Raw genomic sequence first — 14,004 nt, 5'->3', positions numbered from 1 at the left:
TCAAATAAGACGGACGGTCCAACGTTAGACATTAACAGTGAAAAACTGTTGTCGGAGGTAATGTATGTGGATTGATAAATTTGTTAGCAGGTGTTTAAGTAACTTGCCATTATATCCTTGTTGTGACAACCGACAGGCATAATGGTTACTAATCATGGGAACACAGTACATATCGTTACCTACACATTTCTAAAACGGGAGTAAAATCGAATGCAAGCAACAATATTTTCTATAATTTGCTCTCTTATATATCGAGTGGTATATGCATGGATCTTTTTTTTTAAAAAAAAAACTAGTGTATGGATCCTTGGTGCTCCATTCTCCTGAAGTTATGACTTTATTACTAGTTCATAATACATTGCATAGGAGATTAATTTGGAAATATGGCAAATGCAAACCGTTTGACTATATGCTTTATATATGGAAGGAAAATAAATTGTATTACAGGATCTTTCATTGTATTTTCAAAAATATTCAAGAATAATAATACATAGTTAAAAAAAATCAGTTGTGTACTTGCATGTGTACATGTCTTAGAGGTGATTCTTGACACGTTAAAGACGTATTTTAGCAATTAGAAGAAGGAAACGATGTAATGTGGGGACGATGATATGTGAAAGGAGTTGTATCATAATTTTCCAGTGATGTCATACTAGGAATTTTGCATCCAATGGAAAGCTCCGTTGATTAATTTAAGATAATCTCCCTAACAAACTCCACTAGGCTGAGTTATTTTCTTAGAGTTCCCAACTCTTCTCCCTCTTTTTTTCGCGTGTACACTTTTCAAACCACTAAATAATGTGCTTTTTAAAAAAAAATTCTATATAAAAGTTGCTTTAAAGAATCATATTAATTAATTTTTAAGTTTTTTAAACTAATATTTAATTAATCCTACGCTAATCCTTTAATTTGTTTTATGTGTCAGAAAGTAAGGTTGGGAATCTTCCCTACCGAACTCAGTCACCTTTACGGTCAAACTAAGCACCCTTCCAATAGATGCTTCCATAGCATCTCTCTCACCCTTCTCAACAACAGTGGGTCACTCTGGTTGTACTGCTTACGTACTAATTTGCGTCCTGGAAATGCATGGCATGAGTTGTTTCATAGGTGGCAAAAACGCAGTTATGGATCCAAACAAATTTTAGCACGAACAAACCTAACTACAGCTAGTATTTGCTACAGGGATGCTATCTTTAAATTAATCATTGGAAAAACATTAAAATCCAATAAAGTGTTTGGCGGCGACGAGCTCAGGGCGACGGGATGGTGAATCCATTAAGCGTGTGCACGGTAGGGGTGTAAGTGGCTAATCCGACTAATTTAAATGTTTTCATAAATTTTTTAAATAAGGCGGACGGTTAAACGTTGGACACGGAAATCTACAACTGCACTTAAAATGAGACGGTGGTAGTATCAAACAACCATATATATGTGAGTAAAATGGAAAAAGAAATTGGCAATATTTTTGTTTAGTAATCCATTTAAGTTTATTAATTTACCTGTTACTCTCAACCATTCTATAAATTTTCCTCCCCCTTTTCATTACCTGTAACAAACAAAATGAAATCTTTTTCATATCAAGGGATTACTGAACGTTTAATGAACACATACGTGTGCATCAAACATACCATTGTTTTAATCTCAGTATAATATTGTTTCTAGATGATTTGACAAGTCAAACTCGACCGGTGTCGATCCAGACAAGAGTTCAAGATACTACACACCGAAAGAGATAAAGAACAGTACAATTGCGCAAGTTTTCTTTCACATCAAGTGTTTGAAAGTCTAACTTGTTCCAACTTTTGTTCTATTTCTAGATGACATTTTACAGAATCAGATCTTTTTTCAGTGGAATAATATGACTAATCTCATTAATTTTGTTGATAAAGGAATAACATATCAGATTTTCTAAAAAAACATTTGGCAATTTTTCTCCCTCTAAACTTTCGAATTAGTAACATTTGTGTTACCTTTGAGATTCGTGCAGCGAAAAAAAAAATCACCGGTCTTAAGGGCAAGGATTCAAACCTGCGGGTTAAAAACTTGCAAAGCTTGCCACAACAGCTGTGTGTAGGTTTTGATGAGTTACATACCAATTATGGGCATAATTAAGTTAATTACAATATAGTTATATTCCCATCATGCTATACCACAGTTACATTCGAAAAGTTTTTTCCACTCAGAAAACTGTTAAATTTGTATAGCTAATCCCACAATATATTACTCCAATTCCGCTTCTCTGCGTACATATGACACATGCATGCTGAAAAGATGGATCTACCTAGGGATCATATATTAAATTCAAGTACGGCATGTAATTAAGATAATAAAACATTGATGTGTGTTTCGTGGCAAATTATTCTAAAACTTATCTAAAGTACGGCAGTTGATGTTGTCTCCCTGTTTGATGTTGGTGTACACATTATTCTACATCAGTTAATAATTCTATTATATAGTCAACTTGAGGTGATGACATGGTCTTATTCCATATATAATCTCTATAGGAAACAGAAATGTGGAGGTTATGGGTACCCCATACCTACATGGCATAGTTATCCGACTGGCTATAGGGGATAACTTATATCTATGGAATATGTAACAGATCATGACTTGGGTATTACGTTTCCCTGTATATTATGGAACGGCCTAAAGTCCTGGTTTGATAAGATTGTAAAGTAGATTTAGGAAACCGATACCGTATTGGTTAAGGTTTCTATCTTGTAACCCTGCCCCCCAACCTATATAAGGAGGGCAGGGAGCCCCTCTAGGGGCATGATGAGACAACCTGATCGTCAGATCTATACTACACCCGGCGGATTCAAATCCCCAAACAGGAGTAGGGTATTACCTCTCATTGAGAGGGCCTGAACCTGTCTAAATCCTTTGTCTCCGCATCCATCCACTTTTAGGTCTCGTGCGCTACCCCCTTTTATTATTGCCGAATTCATGTTTCGACAAGAAAATTAATAGATTTTTGACTTATTAGTTACAGTTGGACTACACAAGCTCTCTAGCTTCTAGATAGAAACGACGTTGATAAATATATGTATCTAGAAGGTAGGATGCTCGTCTAAGTAAGTAGGATCACAGACATCCCAATCATAAACATCATTGTCCAAGAGTATATATGTATATGTAGAATTATTAAGGTTTGCTCTTAATTAATTTAAGATTTACGATCGAAGACTAGCTAGTTCTCTTTTTGTGATTAAGAAGACTAGTTTATATTAGTGCCTTCTAAAATTGATAAATATTTCATTAGAATATATTAAAATATATTTGTAATTAGCTTTCTAATCTATGAACCCAATGGTTCTTTGCATTGTGAGCGTTTCCTAGCTTGGTTTCATATATCGATCCCAGCCACAGCATCAAAGTTAAATGTTACTAAAGTAGAACCATTGACAAAAAAAGTTGTTGGTGTAAAAAAGAAATTATTTATCATCATAGCTAACAAATTAAAATGGGAAGGTCCATCACTATACTATTTCCTAACTAATTTCCTTGCCTTCGCTGTGATGATACAATCAGTCATCTCATGTTTTTTTTTTTGAAATATGTATTCAATATATTTAAATCCATATGTTCCATATCCAACCAAGCTATTTCAATTTCGACGCAAATGGAGGATGTGCCATCTGTGACACATCCACATAGAGGTGTGTAAATGGCAGTTAGGGCCAATAGTTAAGCATAATTGAATACACTATTTACATGAAAAAAGTTTTCGTTTGTAGACAAAGAATCAATGGCATAAAATTACTGCATTATAGAATCGAACTATTATATTCTATTAATCATCTAGATGGAGAGAAAAGAAAAACTAAAGGAGAATAACTTGAAAAGAAATTGGGATTGTTTGGAAGTTAGACTCCTTTAATTACAAGACTTTTAAAAGAAGAGAGAGGGTATTTTGAAATCTTTTACGGGCATAATCGCGATCAATCAACAAGCATCTGAAACTGCTCGTATGAAAAGAGAATTGACTTAATTCCAAATGGTAGAAATAGATGACAAATCACAACTAAAGTGATTGCGCTTAGTGTCTATGAAATCTTTTGGGTTGGGGGTTCTTATGCTGAGCCTGTATGCATGCTCCCCCAGGTTATAGGTAGATGCCACTTATAAGCATTAGCTGTAATTGAGGTTTGCTCAAATTTTGCTTCATCCTTACTTCCTCCGTTTCATAATATGAGTCATTCTTGCATTTCCCACATTCATATTTATATTAATGAATCAGGATAGATATATATGTCTAGATTCATTAACATATCAATATAAATGTGAAAAATCATAAAATGACTTATATTGTGAAACGGAGGGAGTAATTTGTTTGTTCTCTCTTTTATGGGCGACGGGGATTGGGAGGACGTAGAACACTATAGAGTTGTCATGGTTGTGATGGATGCAGTGGAGAAGAATGATTAATTAGCTTTGTCAAATTTTATTATAATTTTCTATTTCGCCACAGTATTTTTTTTGTTAGTTCTTTTTTAATATAAATTATATATATGATACCATAGAGGGTCTTTTTCTTAATATAAAAAGGCGCAAAATGTTACCTAATTTGGCTCTTTTGGTTCTTTTCTTTCTGAACCTAATTTAATTTATGCTTCCATGCAGCATGCGTGCGTAAGGGTGGCCATGAGTAAGGGTTCTAATGATGTGCAAGATCTTAAAGTGATAATTTAGCCAAGGCGCCTCGGTCTACTTCCGTACATGCAATGGAAAGATTAACAAATTCATTATTGCACCTAGTGACCCTTAATAGATTAACTACTTTATGCTATGCTATTGTTCATCAAAAAGTCAAATGATTAACATAATGCACACTTTTAATTTGATGCATAGTCGACAGCAGTCTCACATGCTAAAACTATATATGAGTTCTTTTTTTATTTTAGGCAAATTTTACTACAAGACATCGTGATTTTACTGTTTTAGCCGTAGGACACCACGCAAAGTGACTTTTAGGGGAAGACTCTCTCAAAACTTAGATCACTCCCCAACCAAGCAACCAACCCACCGAACTAACTCCATACGTTCATCATTTTGTACGCGTATCTTAACAAATGGCTAGCTAGACCCTCTAAACTAAGTCTCTTCACTAGAAAAAGTCAGTCCTAATCAAAAATAGTCCTATATAAAGGTTCAGTCTCTATGCCCTATGTACCGTACTCCGTTGGTGGATACCGCACCCATCAAAATAAAAAAAATTTGGTTAAAAAGGAGAGAGAAACCACGTTAAAGTTTTGAAATGCCCTTGGACCACATGTCAGATATGCAATCTCTCTTCTCTCCCTATCCCCTCCTTCCACATTGCCATGGTCGGCACCCTTCGGCTCCTTGGTCGTCGCTGCGTCGATTGACCCGCTTAGAGGATAGTCACCTCACCCTCCTGCCCGAACCGCCCAGGGACCTCCACTACTGGCCACCGAATCTCCTTCGCGGCCGTTGCCATCCTCCACGTTCCCAAGCTCCTCGTCGGCTTCTCTGCCTGGAACGCCAGGTGCCCTCCCCTCTGTCGTCACGCCACCGGCCCCATCGTCCTCAACCCCGTCTAGACTCCCCTAGCTGCGTCGGTGCCGGCCACCACCACCGTGCGGCATCGCTCGCCTCTTCCCCGTTATCTCCTCTTGGATCCAGCGCTTTCCCTGCGGACCTCGTCGACATCGGCTTCACCGCCGACAGCCTTTCCTACGACTGTGCCGCCAGCTGGCTTTTTCCCATGGACCCCACTGCTTGGTGGCCCCTCCGCCTCCGCCGACCTCGTTGGGGATGGAGGGCTTCGTCGACTCCCGTCGGCATGTCTCCTATGTTGCCTCACTAGCATGCCTGGCTCCCCGACCCTCCGCTCCCTTGCCGGCCGAGAACGCATGGAATAGTGAGTAGATGCTACCCGCACACCTTGTACAGCCAGAACCCTCCTCTATGCTCGCCGCTTCCCGTTCGTCCATAGCCGACCTACGCATCTCCTTCCCTTGTCGCCGCCGCCCACGGTCGGCCACCGTCAAGCTTGCCATGTGCCTCACCTCACCTGTTCCTCCTGCGATCAGAGGAAGAGAAGAAGGGGAAAACGATGCGGGCCCCATGTGCCTGAGAAAGAGATAGAGAGATTACAGATCTGTCATGTAGGCCTAAGGGCATTTCAGAACTTTCACGTGAATTCTCTCTCCTCTTTAACTAAAAATTATTATTTTAATAGATGCGGTGTCCACCAGCAAATATTCAACTTTTGAGAGTGTCTTTCTCCAAAAGTAACTTCGCGCGGTGTCCTACAACTAAAATCGCGAAGTCACGATGCCCTTAGCAAAATTTGCCTTTATTTTACGGTCTCTACTAGCTATTCTATTCTATTCTGGTTCTAATTTACCAGTGTCTTGTTTGTTCTATAATTTTTTAGAAACATATTACAAACATATATGCTCACAACAGGCGCACACTCATCTCTACGAGCACACATATACTCATATCTATAAGCGCACACACATCCAAAAAATTGGATAATATATTTTGAGATTGACAAAATCATTATGAGTCTCGCTATCAATGGTATGTCGTCTACCACTGAAAAAATAATTAGTCGTAAATGGGAACATCCGTGCCAATATAAGATAAAAATGATATGATCTAAATCATTTAGTCGTCAAAATTTGTTCGCATGACGATTAAGTAGTATGATCCCCTTTTGTGTGTGTGCATCATATCGAGAGAAGATGAAAAGTATCGCAGTGCTACTCTTGGGGTGTTTAGATTTAAGGGTGTAAAGTTTTGGCGTGTCACATTGGATAATATATAAGGTATCACATAGGGTGTTCGGGCACTAATAAAAAAAACTAATTACAAAATTCATCGGTAAACCGCGAGACGAATTTATTAAACCTAATTAATCCATCATTAGCAAATGTTTAATGTAACACCATATTGTCAAATCATGGAGCAATTAGGTTCAAAAGATTCGTCTCGCAAATTAGTAACAATCTGTGCAATTAGTTATTTTTTAGACAATATTTAATACTTTATGTAGGTGTTCATTACGTGACATAAAATTTTTATCGTGGAATCTAAACATGCCCTTACTTTGAGTACAAAGGGAGCCTAGTCGTACGGTACTAGGAACCCGATTCCTATCTTGACAATGATTACAAGCCTTGCAGGCTTGAAAAAGAGAGTGTCAGACTTGACAAATGTTGCATCGATGCATTTTGAGATGATTAGTATCGAGTCTTGACTTGAGAGTACTCCCAGGTTGAGTTGTAGCTATATATACTTGTCTGTTGAGTTGAATGCACACATTTTAGATGATCAATTTAATTGCTCAACTAAAAGCACAAGAAGATATCCCACGCGATTGTTGCGGAAATATTCATATATATTATGACATTACGTGATACTCCATCCGAACTGATAATACTTATCGTTTTACATAAGAGTGAGGTCAAACTTTAGAATCTTTGATTATGAATCATTTTAAAAATATTTGTTTTTCAAATATGGTGACTACATGTATACATTGGTCTTTAAAAATACTTTAATAAAATCATATATTTGGAAACACTTTTATACATATTTGAAAAATAATGGTCAAAGTTGTTTTTTTTGAGACCGTGCCCTTATCCAAAACGATAACTATTATCAACCTGGGTGGAGTAGGATGGTTGAAACAAGAATAAATAAAACAGTTGTACTCCCTCCGTCCCAGAAAAAACTCAATCTAGTACTTCGATGTGATATATTCTAGTACAACGAATCTGGACAGGGCTCTAGATTATGTCCCATCAAAATACTAGGTTGAGTTTTTTTGGACGGTAGGAGTAATAAGTAGGATGAAATAGAATATTTTAAAACTAGTCATAGCATCCTTTTTACCAAATTTCAAAACTTTGCATCCATCGTCTCGCCACGACCACCCTCCCCCTTTTCCCCTTTTGCTTCAAGCCCGGTATTGAGGGTGTGAGCCGTTTCTGGCCACTATCGGGGAGGAGGAAGAGGGGTCATATGCTTGTACCCTCCGTCCTCTCGCCTCTCATTCCATGCCTTCGGTAGCCACGAGTGCCTCTCCGTCATGCTCCACGACAGCTGCAGCCAAGGCCATGCTACTTCGGCGACCCCTCTAGACCAATCCGCCTTCCTTGCTGGCGGCGGTGCTGGAGCTGGGGATGTCACCAGTGCCACAAGGAGGGTGGTGTGTTCGGACAATAGATGACGTGACCTGTGTCACGGTGTTGATGGCTTGGCGCTTAGATGTAACATAAAGACAGTGATGAGCTGGGCAAAGGTCACCGGTGCCTTAGGGAGGGTGGTGTGCTCTGGTAGTAGACGACATGACCTAGGTCGTGGCCTCCTCAGCTTCCTTCTTCATTGCCCGCCGCTCGGCCTCCTCGGAGGAAGATGACGACGAGTGAGACTGTGCTGGGGTTCATACGTCTGTCCATGCAAACGAAAGAAGAAAGAGGAGGAGAATAAGGGTGGGTGCCCACATGTGGTGCCCATAGTTTTTTTAATCTTTTCCCTTTTCACTTGTGGGTCCCACATATATTGTTAATTCCTCTAATAACTGGGCTACCACGTAGATGCCACATCATTGAAAACCACCCTCATAACAACCCATAGGGTTATTTTACACGGTTTTAATGGTTAGAGGGGTCGATGTAAACGTTTTTGCCGTTGAGAGATACAGAAAAAGATACGACCTGTATTTGAGAGGGAGTGAAATAAGACCTTTTCCTAAGAGACCTAACCAATGGACGATGGGCCTCCGAGAGTCCATCACGGCCCAAAATCTGCTCAGCCTGAGGTTCGTCGTGAAGAAGCTGAGCACCGTCGGCGGCTGCGCCTCCACCACCAGAGAGGAAGTCGAGCAGTTCACCCGTCCCCACTTTCCCCTTCCCCCTCCCGCGCGCGATGGCGTCCGCCGCCGACGAGGGCAACGCGGCGGCGCCCAGGGCCGCCGTCTCGCACGTCATCTTCGACATGGACGGCCTCCTGCTCGGTCTCTCCCTCTCCTCCGACGATTCGGTTTCATATGCGCATTCGATGGTTTCTTTCTTTGCTTTCTTGGTTGCTCCAATTTGGATGGAGTTGGGTGATGATGGATGGATTGGATGAATGGCGTGGTTGTTGCTGGTGGGTGCAGACACGGAGGGGTTCTACACGGAGGTGCAGGAGAAGATCCTGGCGAGGTACGGCAAGGTGTTCGACTGGTCGCTCAAGGCCAAGATGATGGGCAAGAAGGCCACCGAGTCGGCGCGCATCTTCGTCGACGAGTGCGGCCTCGACGGCCTCCTCACCCCGGAGCAGTTCCTCGAGGAGCGCGAGAGCATGCTCCAGGAGCTCTTCCCCTCCTGCGCCGTCTTGCCTGGTCAGGGTTTGCTCCTCTGTATCTATCTTCCCCTTCTTCTTCTTTTTCTTCAGGAGATGTCTGTCCTTTACTGTTTATTGCATTGTGAAAGCTTGGCAGCTATTCTTGCTTACAATGTCGGATATCGGCATGGTCATGTGGTCTCAAGATGCGACTTTGTTTTCTAGTAATTGCTATGGTAAAATGTTTGTAAAACCTATTAATATTTTTTTTGAGGAAATAATTTCTGAGTGTAGCTAGCACTGGCGCCTCTTCTTATCAGAGCAAGGATAATAGTAGAGCTCACTTTCTACTATTAGCCTATTTTAAAGCCAACATATATAATAGATTAGCTATAAGGTTGGCTACAATATTCTTCTCCTCTCTCTATCTCACTTATACATTTAATGTATTTGTCTTGAAGCTTGTGTTAAGCTAGCTCTTCTATGTAAAACCTATTAATATAAGCCTATAGTTTTAGTGTTTTTCCTAGAGAGTCCTATATGTATGGTTGATTATCAAACCTGAATAGTTTAGAGGTACTATTAATGCTCAAAGGTTTGGTTTGACTGTATACCTCTCGAAAACGACCATTACTTGTGGAAGGAGGAGCTACATTGCTAATTGAACTTGGTTTCATCAACTCCATAGGAATTATATATTTGGTACTGCTATTTGGTTTGGTCAGCAGGTTGCTAAGCAAAAATTAACAAAACCAGAGGAACTTGAACTGCGGAAGAGGTTCAAGTACATATAATCAGCTGTATTAGTTGCTTATCTATTTTGTGAATCTGGGAAACTGAAACATAGTAATCATTTTATTTCCACAAGGTACATCTCATGCTCATAGTTCCACAACACGGGATATTCAACTCCTTGAGTTTAATCAGGTTATCTGCTATTAGTAGTACTTGAACCTGCTATTACCAACTAATTTAGTACTAGTGTATGTTTTTTCACTGTGCTGGCTATGGAACGTCGACCATTTTCATTAAGATTAGGATAAGAAAAGGTTACAAAGTGGGAACCAACAACAAGATTGTTGGGTATCCACCAACACGTGTAGTATAGCATATGTAGTCATGTAGCATTCTGAAATTGTCTAATGTAATGAAGCCCTTTGTTGAAGAGGTTTGTTGTTACCTCCAGCATTGGAGGATCGGAGCAAAGGGAATCGGAGGGGGATTGGAGTGGAATTTTAGGAGTTGTTGTAGGTTGTTATCAGTTCATGACACTGTGACAGTGTAGGTAGGACTTGGAAACCATATATAGTGTTATTCGTTCTACCAATTATTCTGTTTGTATATGCTAGTCTAATTTATATGAATAATTTTATTACTGTAGTTGAGGACATTACTCCCTCTATCCCATAATATAAGGCATGGTCAAGCTTGACACGGTCTCCAAAACTAATTTTTGTCTTATAATTTCTCATATATTATAAGGATTATAGTAACAAAATTATAACCATATAAAAGTAAATTCAAATGTCAATTCAATGATATACTCCCTCTATCCCAAAATATAAGGCATGGTCAAACTTGGCACGGTTTCCAAAACTAATCTTTATCTTATAATTTCTCATATATTATAAGGTTTGTAGTAACAAAATTATAACTATATGAAAGAAAATTCAAATGTCAATCCAATGATATAATTTTTAGCAAGTAAAATTAAATTCATATTGTACTAAATGTTGGTCAAAATGTTTTGAAGGTGGAATCTTGAAATGCGTGGGCGCCTTATATTTTAGGATGGAGTAATTTTTAGCAAGTAAAATTCAATTCATACTGTACTAAATGTTGGTCAAAATGTTTTAAAGGTGGAATCTTGAAATACGTGGGCACCTTATATTATGGGATGGAGGGAGTACTATTTTGAATGCAATCAAAGATATTACTCTCAGTGTTTCTTGTTGAAACACATGGAAGTAGAAAATGGATCTCTTGACTTGATAGTAGGATGATGTAAAAGCATAATAAGGCATAATTAATTATGAAGTGAAGCATTATGATTCTTTTGTAAAAATAATGTTAATATTATATTTATTTTCCTTGTCCCATCAAGCTGTATATGTTTCCACACATGACCCTGAACATTTAGCCATGCTACTGAGGCCTGTTTTGGGAGCCTATAACAGGATGGTCCAGGGATTGTGAGCTTCCAAATTAGGCCTGAGGGTGGTGTGGTTTATTTGCTTTTGCTCATGAGTATAATATTAGATAATGAATTGTTCTGTTGCAGGAGTGCTACGTTTGATCCATCATCTCCATGCAAATGGAGTACCAATGGCTGTTGCAACAGGGTAATTTATCCATGATGACCAATATATTGCTCTGAGTCTTGTGCACTATGTTCCTGATGAACCCTGTGCCTTTCAAATTAGAATCACGTTTGATTCGTTCTTTCTTTATGTGGCTTCAGATCCCACAAACGTCATTTTGCCCTGAAGACGCAGAACCACAAGGAAATGTTTACACTGATGCACCATGTTGTGATGGGGGATGATCCAGATGTGAAGACTGGCAAGCCATCTCCTGATATATTTCTTGCCGCTATGAGGAGGTTTGAGGTATTGCTGTGTAAGAGCTATTTCCTTTCGAGTGTTCTGTGGATTAGACGTAATAATGTTATAATGTCACCTGATGAAATGGCACTGTGTATTGTTCAGGGCAATATAGAACCAAGTAACTGCTTGGTATTTGAAGACGCACCTTCTGGTGTTGCCGCAGCAAAAAATGCTGGAATGTAAGTGACCATTACATGTACATATCCTAAACAATTATGAGTATTGCATATTGATAATTTATTGGTTCTTTTGCAGGTATGCGGTGATGGTCCCAGATTCGAGGTTGGATGTTTCATATCACAAAGGAGCTGACCAAGTTCTCAGTTCCCTGCTGGATTTCAAACCTGGTGAATGGGGCTTGCCACCTTTTACAGATTAGACAAAAAAGTTTGAAGATTGGGAAGTTCCCATGAACAAATAAGGATGTCGAATGGAAACTTTAGAAGAATGGATTTTTTGGTAAAGAAAAAGGAGAAAAACTCTGGCCTTCATAGGCAGGCAGGCAGCCCTATTTCTTGATCAGCCCATTCGTAAAATTTAGAGAAATTTATCGCCCTACTTATATGAAATTTTATAACTATATACTATTTAGCAAGAAAGATTGTTAGGCTTAGTGACAAGCAAAACTATGAGCATTCTTGCTGCCTACTATTTTGTGGCAGCGAACTACGACATACTTCCTTTCAATAAAAAGAATCTCCATAGCTTGGTGTGTTCTTGAACCTTTTTTGTGCTTTGCTTTCCAGGGAAAAAGGTTAATATATTATGTAATATTTTTTAACAGATTACTTTTTTTTTTTGCTAATACTGTTTCGAACAGTTTTACGTTAAGCTGCTTTGATGGGCACTGCAGTGCTTTCCTCAGTTCAGTGGCTACCAGCTTCAAACTGCAATCAGCAAGGATAGGGTAAATGGCGCCCTGCCAAATCAATGTTCTTTTCAAACTTGTGAGAAATGCAGTTTAATTAATCATGGAATTATTTTGTATTTGGTTGAGGGGTATATCTTGTAAGTAGCTGAAATATTGGTCAGAGAACTAGCTGAAATTCAAACTTTATTTTTTTTGAGAAAAACAAATTCAAACTGAACACAACATTCTGAACCAACTTTTAGCAGACTTCAACAGAATAGTACTAGCGTATTGCTCGGTGAACGAAATGAACTCGTTTTGTTGACTTTATACTCCATTCCTATTTGTTTGTCGCTGTGGACTAATCTTGCTATAGCTTTGATCATAAATAAATTTTAGTTGGTTAATTTATGATGAACAAAAGCTTAATAGTTATGTTAGGATGCAATACACTTTAATTGAACGGCATCCTTTTAAGCATTTCTTTTTTAAAAAAAATATGAGTGGTTAATTTAAATATAAATTTCATTCGGTGACTAACATTTAGGAATCATTGAGTAATAATAAGACGAAAGATCCGAATGTACTCACTCCGTCCCATAAAAGACCAAGACAGTATTGAATGTGATATATCCTAATACAATGAATTCGGACATGCCTATGTCCAAATTCGTTGTAATAAGATGTCTCACATCCAACCCTAGATTTATATTTTGTATTGTAATAGGATGTGTCACATCCAGTCCTAATTTATTTTTTTTTGTCCTGTTTAGATTCTAACTTTTTTTTCTTCAAACTTCCAACTTTTCCGTCACATCGAACTTTTCTACACACAAAATTTCAATTTTTTCATCGCATCGTTTTAATATCTTCAAACTTCTAATTTTAACGTGGAATCAAACACAGCCAGTATCAGGAAATCGAAGATTCTGAATTAGAGTCAAGTACATTCGGTGAGGCATGCTAATTAATCCACGATATGGCTGATTGTTGCGACTATTTATTGGGTCATTTTAATGCCAGCAAGGTGCCAATGGCCACACGACACTACAAGCAGTGATTGATTTGAGGGGAGACAGGGAGGCATAACCTACCAAACAAGACAATTAATTACTTCCTTCGTCTACAATACTTTATACTAGCATGCATTAAGGTTAGGAAAAAAAACTATAATATTTCTTATTGAATACTCCCTCCTTTTCTCATATTGATCATCGTATAATGAAATTCAAAATTTCTCAAATT

General features: G+C 38.7%; 1 protein-coding gene across 1 annotated transcript; it reads left to right on the top strand.

Moving 5' to 3' along the window:
• The first annotated feature begins 8,840 nt into the window (after positions 1-8,840).
• Positions 8,841-12,631, top strand: LOC4345048 ((DL)-glycerol-3-phosphatase 1, mitochondrial). Its single transcript, XM_015792973.3, has 6 exons — positions 8,841-8,992; positions 9,137-9,361; positions 11,585-11,645; positions 11,765-11,912; positions 12,012-12,088; positions 12,165-12,631. The coding sequence occupies exons 1-6, from the start codon at positions 8,905-8,907 to the stop codon at positions 12,286-12,288; spliced, it is 723 nt and encodes a 240-aa protein (XP_015648459.1). The 5' UTR covers positions 8,841-8,904; the 3' UTR covers positions 12,289-12,631.
• Positions 12,632-14,004: the final 1,373 nt, after the last annotated feature.

The sequence above is a fragment of the Oryza sativa genome, chromosome 8, assembly GCF_034140825.1.
Source record: "Oryza sativa Japonica Group chromosome 8, ASM3414082v1".
Classification (NCBI taxonomy): Eukaryota; Viridiplantae; Streptophyta; class Magnoliopsida; order Poales; family Poaceae; genus Oryza; species Oryza sativa.
This window is presented reverse-complemented; position numbering and strand designations above follow the sequence as displayed.

Excerpts from the sequence above, each read along its gene's own strand:
- LOC4345048 (XM_015792973.3), top strand. The coding sequence starts at position 8,905 with ATGGCGTCCGCCGCCGACGAGGGCAACGCGGCGGCGCCCAGGGCCGCC. Across the intron at positions 8,993-9,136 it reads CATGGACGGCCTCCTGCTCG|ACACGGAGGGGTTCTACACG; the intron begins GTCTCTCCCTCT and ends TGGTGGGTGCAG. Across the intron at positions 12,089-12,164 it reads GCAGCAAAAAATGCTGGAAT|GTATGCGGTGATGGTCCCAG; the intron begins GTAAGTGACCAT and ends GTTCTTTTGCAG.